The sequence below is a fragment of the Rhinatrema bivittatum genome, chromosome 16 (assembly GCF_901001135.1).
Source record: "Rhinatrema bivittatum chromosome 16, aRhiBiv1.1, whole genome shotgun sequence".
Classification (NCBI taxonomy): Eukaryota; Metazoa; Chordata; class Amphibia; order Gymnophiona; family Rhinatrematidae; genus Rhinatrema; species Rhinatrema bivittatum.
This window is the reverse complement of record NC_042630.1, coordinates 59,404,798-59,413,770: the sequence shown is the minus strand read 5'-3', so window position 1 is coordinate 59,413,770 and position 8,973 is coordinate 59,404,798. Positions and strand designations below refer to the sequence as shown.

The 8,973-nt window shown below is 40.5% G+C and overlaps 1 protein-coding gene across 1 annotated transcript in view; it reads right to left on the bottom strand.

Annotated features, from left to right (window-relative positions):
* Positions 1 to 4,982, bottom strand: part of LOC115077731 (vomeronasal type-2 receptor 26-like) — a 26,037-nt gene extending 21,055 nt beyond the window's left edge. Inside the window, exons 1-2 of the mRNA XM_029580018.1 lie at positions 4,861 to 4,982; positions 4,281 to 4,365 (exon numbers count right to left, since the gene is read on the bottom strand). Coding sequence (XP_029435878.1) covers positions 4,281 to 4,365; positions 4,861 to 4,982 — 207 coding nt within the window. The remainder of the gene's footprint in view (positions 1 to 4,280; positions 4,366 to 4,860) is intronic.
* Between the last annotated feature and the right edge of the window lie 3,991 nt (positions 4,983 to 8,973).

The window sequence follows — 8,973 nt, the reverse complement described above, 5'->3', positions numbered from 1 at the left end:
ATCCCTAATATATACTATATTGTTACTGTTGAAGTTTTGTGAAAAAATATATATTATTGTTTAAGATACATGAATTTTTCTGACGGGATATATAGATAAATATACTATATTGTCACTGTTAAAATTTTGTGAAATAAGTATATATTATTGTTTGTAACTCTATAAATATTTAACAAGAGATATATATACATATTATCTTGTTACTATTTACGTTATTAAAAGAAATATATATTATTGTTTTGGAGCCTCTATAAATATTTGACAAGAGTGGTGCTTTTGCTGTTTTATTTATCAATATATCTTGTCTATAATTGTACATGTTGAAAAACTATGGACTGATAAACTTGGGTTTCTTCGAATCTTGTGACATATAAATTTGCCACACCTGGGGCCAATGGGGAACCCATAGCGACATGTCCTTCAAACCCATCCTATTTTCAACCGATGTTACCCAGGTAGAGAGTCCATCAAGGTAGGTTGAGAAAACTTTGCACAAATCTCATTTTTGGGTGAGTTTCCTCACTCCGAAGGACATCAAATCTTTACAAGAGACCACTGTTCTGTTCGTACATCTCACTCTGAAAGTCAAAGTGGCCCCTAACCCTACACTAATGCCTACTAAACCTCACCTCGAGTTACTAGATGGGCCTCCTATAGAGATAAAAATACCTATCTAGTATGAGGATATTATGGCTAGTCTCTCTCTCTCTCTCATCCAAAGTCCCTGATAGCTAGGCTGGTCTTCCAGGAGCTTCACACTAGCAAAAACATCACAACATGCAAAAGTGTTTGCAAACCCAGCCCACCTCTAACTCCTCCTATTTTTCAGATTTCCATTGCACCATGCATTATGGTGCTATCGCATGCATTAAGGTATTTTCACGTACATTAAAGGTACTTAACGCATACAAAAATGCCATAATGCGATTTGATAAATGACCCAGTTTTAGGTTGCTATGGGAATAGGACTGTGTACAATGAGGGTCCTTTAAATCTATTACTATATTTACTATATATCTGGTAGTGACTTACCAAGGAATGATTAAACTCTTGATAAGGTGCGGGGAATTTATGTTAAAAGACTGATTAATTAATTTTTATTCATTTTTTGTAGGAAAGTGTCAACTGACTATAAATTAAAGGATGAGCCAGGGGAGAATAGTGGGAGGGTTCAGTAATACAAACACACAAACTTCTTTTTTTTGCCTGCCTTTTTGACTACCTATTCAATACAGATACACAAACACACTGAATAATAGACCCCAATAATTTACTTCTCCCCAATACTTTTATGTTTTAAAAATTTCCCCAAGCAGCGCTTACAGATTCTTTTCAGCCACCAGCAAGGTGATCCTCTCCTCTCAGTGCTTCCACTAGATTACCTTTCTTTTGACTCATTTCACACCCCAGATTCCTCGTTCTGTGTGCAGTGAGAGCTGCCCTCCTGGATATAGGAAAGCCCCTCAGAAAGGAAAACCCCTCTGCTGCTATGACTGTGTTCCATGTCCTGAAGGAGAAATCACCAACATGATGGGTGAGTAAAATGAAGAATGGTAGGTGAGACAAGCCGTATGAATGATATGAAACTAGGGATGTGAATCGTTTTTTGACGATTTAAAACAATCGTCAGATATATTTTGAATCGTCAAAAATCGTTAGAGCCGCGATACAATAACAATTGCCATTTATTGTCAAAAAATCATAAATCGGGGGAGGGGGAGGGCGGGAAAACCGGCACACCAAAACAACCCTAAAACCCACCCCGACCCTTTAAAACAAATCCTCCCACCCTCACGAACCCCCCAAAATGTTTTAAATTGCCTGGGGTCCAGTGGGGGGGTCCGGCGTGATCTCCCGTGATCTCCTGCTCTCGGGCCTCGGCTGCATTAATAGAAATGGGCCGGTGGCCCTTTGCCCTTACCATATGACAGGGCAAAGGTAGCACTGGCGCCATTTTGGTTCCTGACACCCGACGTCACGAGTGCAGGAGATCGCCCGGACCCCTGCTGGACCCCCAGGGACTTTTTCCAGCTTGGGGGGGCCTCCTGACCCCACAAGACTTGCCAAAAGTCCAGGGGGGTCCGGGAGCGACCTTCTGCACGCGCCGTATTGCCAATATTCAAAATGGCACCGGCGCTACCTTTGCCCTCACTATGTCGTATGGTTGTACGGTAGCGCACTATGTCGTACGGTTGTACGACATAGTGTGGGCAAAGGTAGTGCGCCATTTTGAATATTGGCAATACGTGGCGAGTGCAGAAGGTCGCTCCCGGACCCTGCTGGACTTTTGGCAAGTCTTGTGGGGGTCAGGAGGCCCCCCCAAGCTGGCCAAAAGTCCCTGGGGGTCCAGCGGGGTCCAGGAGCGATCTCCTGCACTCGTGACGTCGGGTGTCAGGAACCAAAATGGCACCGGCGCTACCTTTGCCCTGTCATATAGTAAGGGCAAAGGGCCACCAGCACCATTTCTATTAACGCAGCCGTGGCCCGAGAGCGGGAGATCACGGGAGATCGTGCCGGGACACCCCCCCCCCCCTGGACCCCAGGTAATTTAAAATATTGTGGGGGGGTTCGGGAGGGTGGGGGATTTGTCGTATGACATAGTGAGGAGAAAGGTAGCGCCGGCGCCATTTTGAATATTGGCAATATGGCGCGAGTGCAGAAGGTCGCTCCCGGACCCCCGCTGGACTTTTGGCAAGTCTTGTGGGGGTCAGGAGGCCCCCTCAAGCTGGCTAAAAGTCCCTGTGGGTCCAGCGGGGGTCCAGGAGCGATCTCCTGCTCTCATGACGTCAGGTGTCAGGAACCAAAATGGCGCCGGTGCTACCTTTGCCCTGTCATATGGTAAGGGCAAAGGGCCACCGGCGCCATTTCTATTAACGCAGCCGTGACCCGAGATTGGGAGATCGCGGGAGATCGCACGGGCCCCCCCCACTGGACCCCAGGTAATTTAAAACATTTGGGGGGGGGTTGGGGGGGGTGGGGGATTTGTTTTAAAGGGTCGGGTGGGTTTTAGGGTTGTTTTGGTGTGCCGGTTTTCCCGCCCTCCCCCGATTTACGATTTTTAATGATTTTTAACAAATAAAAAACATGACGATCAGATTTCCCTCCCCCCCAGCCAAAATCGATCGTTAAGACAATCGATCACATGATTCACATCCCTATATGAAACGATGAGGGGTGAATCTTAGACAGCTGTCAAGGTCAGTGGTATTCTTTTAATACATTTTGACAGTAATAATGGATTTACACTCTAAGGTTTTACATCAGCTCTGGCTCATACAGAATTTCACAGCCCAAATGCTAGAAGGGTTGCAAAGACATCTGCCATCTCTATGTAAACTACACTGTCTACCAGTAGTCTGCCCACAAAATATAAAATCTTGACCTTCAAGATCCAAGTGGAAGAGGGTCCATATTTCATAAAAGACTGGTTACCAGTTTCTTCTCCTTTAAGGTCCTCCCAAGATGCCTTCTTAAGTAAACCATTGATTAAAAAAAAAGCCCAAAAGTTCTGATATCCATTTATGGGCCTTTTTGGGTGCCTGTTAGCTTCTGAGCTAAGGACCCTAACTATCAGTGCATTTTTTAAATTTTTGTTTTCTGGATAGATAGTGGAAACTGGGGAGCCCTGCCCCAGAAGATAAGTGGTCTCAAATCAGAAGAGAACGATGCATCCCAAGAGCCATTGACTTCCTTTTCCTATGAGGACCCTTTGGTCTGGCTTTAGCGTCTGTTGGCTATTTTCTTTTCTATGGTAACTGGCTGGAGTGATGGGAATTTTAAGAAACATAAAGATACATGCCCTAGTGAAAGCAAATAATCGTAGATCTCAAGCTTCATCCTGCTATTCGTCCCTAATGATAGTCCTTCTCTGCTCCGTTGTCATTCAATTGGTCGCCCTCTATAAAAGGTGACCTGTCTGCTTCGACAACCTGCATTTGGGATTATATTTTCCTGTTTCTATTTCTTCTATATTGGCTAAAAAACCCTCACAGTTGCTATGGTCTCAATGCTACGACCTGGCAGCAGGTTTAAGAAATGGTTAAAGACCAGAATATCCCTCTATCTTGTTCTTCTGTGTTTCAGTGGGTGAAGTTCCTGATATGCACTGTGTGGCTCCTCATGTCTCCTCCATTCCCAGAGTTTGGACACAAAATCTGAAACAGGGAAAATTATATTAAAGTGTAGTGAGGGATCTGTAACTGCTTTCTATATTATGGTTGGATACATGGGATTTCTGGCATTGTTAAGTTTTGTTGTTTCATTCCTAGTAAGGAAGTTACCTGACACAATTCAATGAGGCCCCAGTTTATCTCCTTCAGCATGCTGGTGTTCTGCTGTGTTTGGGTGTCCTTTATCCCAGCGTACCTGAGCCACCAAAGGCAAATTACATGGTGGCTGTGGAGATATTTGCTATCCTGGCTTCCAGTGCTGGTCTTCTGGGTTGTATATTTATTCCCAAATGCTACATTATTTTGCTAAAGCCTAAAATGAACACAAAGAATTAGTAAGGAAATATTTAAAAAAAATACAACTTCTAAATGAGATATTTTGCCAGAAGGAATGCCAGCTCTGTTCATAATATTTTATCAGGCATTGGTTATATGACGTACCAAAACACTGAGAGGTAAACACCCAAATAAAATAATAATAATAATATATTGTGTGATATTGAATTAATTCACTATTCTTTTTTATTTGTTTTTGAAACTCAAAAACAATTGAGTGAAAAGGTTTATAGCATGGGTAGCGAGACCTCTTGGCCCATCCACACTCACCACTACCCTTGCAATCTCATAAGACAAACTCAGACAACATTTCTTGTGTAAATAAAGTCCCAGGCTTTATTGTGTAACATCTTACCTGAGCCATAACAATGGAATATACAGTTCCACCCCTATGTATATAGACTGGGTGTCCACCACCACATCCCAGTGGGAACCACCAATGACCACCTGGTGCTCAGAGTCCTTCTGGTGAGTCATCACCCTTCAGTTGAGGCCTTCTCCATCCACCCCCCAGCAGGAAATCTCCTCTGTAAGATAAGCTCTGAGAAATTAAAAAGGTTTATTGCATTTTCTGTCCAATTTAGCTTTAAGCTTATGCAATTTAAAGATTAGAATAGGCCAAAGATATTTGATTGTGCAAGTACACACTAACAATCTTTAGATCATAATAAGAATAAAGGAATGTACTGATGCTTAAGGTTGTATTGTCAGACTTTTTGGCTCCATGGATGAGATAAAGGTTAAGAAGACTAGAAGTCAAGGTTTCCTAATCAGAAATATGACATTATCCTTTCTTATCAGTAACAAACTGTGCTTGTGCATATAGATAATTGCAGATAATTATAATTAAAACTTAGGACATCCTGACCTGTTGACTAATAGTGACCTAAGACATAAGTTGTTGAAATAAAATGCAAAAGTGAGACTGTGATTAGTCAAATCTGACATGTTTTGCCTACATCATGACTTTATATGCAGAAAGAATACATTAAGTTTGCTGTATGTAATGAATTTGGTAATGCCCACTGAGTGTCTGTCTGAAGTGTGACATTCTCCATGTGATTTTACATGTAAAATTTGGTAGCATGTGCAACCATAATGTGTCTACTTTTTGTAGAGCAAATTAGAGGGAAAAAATAAAAATCTCCACAATTATGGTGGAGGCACTTAAGATCAAGCTGCTATAATATGATTTGTGATCAACTTAAAAGTCATTTTAAATGCCCTATGTGCTCAAAAGCTAGGAAATATGTGTGTGTCCTCGGGCGGTTCATACCACGTGGATTTAAAAAGCATGTGAGTATGTGCGTATCTCCTGGTAGACATAGAAATCAAATACATAAGCAAAAGGGGCAGGGAATGGGCATGGTATTGGCAGATAATAAGAACATAAGAACAAGCCATACTAGGTCAGACCAAGGGTCCATCAAGCCCAGTATCCTGTTTCCAACAGTGGCCAATCCAGCCATAAGAACCTGGCAAGTTCCCAAAAACTAAGCCTATCCCATGTTATTGTTGCTAGTAATAGCAGTGGCTATTTTCTAGCCAACTTAATTATTAGCAGGTATGGACTTCTCCAAGAACGTATCCAATTCTTTTTTAAACACAGCTACACTAATTGCACTAATCACATCCCATGGCAACAAATTCCAGAGTTTAATTGTGCATGAATGAAAAAGAACTTTCTTCGATTAGTTTTAAATGTGCCACATGCTAACTTCATGGAGTGTCCCCTAGTCCTTCTATTATCCGAAAGAGTAAATAACAAATTCATATTTACCAGTTCTAGACCACTCATGATTTTAAATGCCTCTATCATATCCCCCCCTCAGCCGTCTCTTCTCCAAGCTGAACAGCCCTAACCTCTTCAGCCTTTCCTCATAGGGAAGCTGTTCCATCCCCTTTATCATCCCCTTTATCAACTACACCTTGTTTAACCATATCCTCTATCGTTTACCTGTGTGAATTAATAACCTGTCCTTTCTCTTCCTTCTCATCCAAGTTCTTATCACCCTGTTATATGTAACTGCCTTTTCAGCACCATCGTTATAGTTATGTTTACTATGTTTACTATGCACCCATGTTCTATGTGAACCAGCATGATGTGACTGCTGTCTCGAATGCCGGTATATAAAAATCGGAAATAAATAAATAAATAAATAAATAAATCATTTTGGTCGCCCTTCTCTGTACCTTCTCCATCGCAACTATATCTTTTTTGAGATGCGGCGACCAGAATTGTACACAGTATTCAAGGTGCGGTGTCACCATGGAGTGATACAGAGACATTATGACATTTTCCGTTTTATTAACCATTCCCTTTCTAATAATTCCCAACATTCTGTTTGCTTTTTTGACTGCCGCAGCACACTGCACCGACGATTTCAATGTGTTATCCACTATGACACCTAGATCTTGTTCTTGGGTGGTAGCTCCTAATATGCATCCTAACATCGTGTAAATACAGCATGGGTTATTTTTCCTAATATGCATTCCCTTGCACTTATCCAACCAAATATAAACTATTTGAAAGAAAATAAATTGTTTACATCTAGATTAGAACATTTGTAAAACGTAGTGAGAGCGGGGAACCTGTGTTTCATTAATTTCCCTAAAGACCCATCTGTGGCTCCTAAAGAAATGTGGAAACAATAATTGACCGATATTTTGAAAATTCCGGAACAAACATTTCCATTTATTTCGAGAGCCTACTACATTCCTTCTTTTAAGAAGGGCACTGTCGGTACAAATGGTGTGCAGGCTCTATTCACCTGTTAAAAATTCCCCATTAGATTTAACAGCTGTTTTGGAAACCTCTCAGAAGGATTTGGTTAAACCAGCATCATTGATTGTTTCTTTTCTTTTGGATTCTGATAAAGATTGGATCCTTAGATTGTTTTTCGCCACTGCTCAGAACTTTTCCTGAATTTGAAAGTCTGTGCCTATTCAGACCTTGCATGATTAACACAGAAGAGAAGGAAGCAATTTTTATTATTGAGGCCTAAAGTTTTGGAGCTGGGGGCTTTATTTATTCTAACATTTCATTGCAAGTGTATTATTAAGTATTTTAATATTTCTTATACATTCTTTCTACCATCACAATTATCTTTCTTGAGTAATAAATTCTCTTCTATTCCATGTTCTTCTCCTAATGCCTGGTTAGGATGCAGATGTCCCAGATTGTCATTCAGTTTTGGTATGTGATATTGGAATCTCTATATAGAGAACTTGTAAAAGGTGAAACTATAATTCGTTTTATATATTTTTTTTCCTTATATGTTTTTTGTGTTTCATATGATTGCATTTTCAAGTATTTTCTTGAAATGTATTTGAAAATAGCATTAAAAAGAAGTCCAACCTACATGGAATAAGCATGGTAAAGAAGCACTCATAAAACAATAAATAAAACAGAACAAGAGAAATACTTATGATATTTTCTATGCTCACCCTGTTAATGGATCAGATTTCTTAAACCACTCCCCGCCCCCATCTATTATTTAGCTTTTCTTTTACTCTTTTAACCCTGACCCTTAAAATTCTACTGACTCACCTAGTTCTTATTATTTTAATACTTACTCACCATTTAGTGTTCTAAATATGAAAATCATAGAACATATAGAAAGACATGGTTTAATGGAACAAACCCCAATATTTAAAAAGGGCTCCAGGCGCGATCCGGGAAACTACAGACCGGTTAGCCTGACTTCAGTGCCAGGAAAAATAGTGGAAAGTGTTCTGAACATCAAAATCACAGAACATATAGAAAGACATGGTTTAATGGAACAAAGTCAGCATGGCTTTACCCAAGGCAAGTCTTGCCTCACAAATCTGCTTCACTTTTTGGAAGGAGCTAATAAACATATGGATAAAGGTGAACCAGTAGATGTAGTGTACTTGGATTTTCAGAAGGCGTTTGACAAAGTTCCTCCTGAGAGGCTTCTAGGAAAAGTAAAAAGTCATGGGATAGGTGGCGATGTACTTTCATGGATTACAAACTGGCTAAAAGACAGGAAACAGAGAGTAGGATTAAATGGACAATTTTCTCAGTGGAAGGGAGTGGACAGTGGAGTGCCTCAGGGATCTGTATTGGGACCCTCATTTTTCAATATATTTATAAATGAACTGGAAAGAAATACGAGTGAGGTATTCAATTTTGCAGATGATACAATATTATTCAGAGTAGTTAAATCACAGGTAGATTGTGATAAATTGCAGGAAGACCTTGTGAGACTGGATAATTGGGCATCCAAATGGCAGATGAAATTTAGTGTGGTTAAGTGCAAGGTGATGCATATAGGGAACAATAATCCATGCTATAGTTACTCAATGTTAGGTTCCATATTAGGAGCTACCACCCAAGAAAGAGATCTAGGTGTCACAGTGGATAAAACATTGAAATTGTCGGTTCAGTGTGCTGTGGCAGTCAAAAAAGCAAACAGAATGTTGGGAATTATTAGAAAGGGAATGG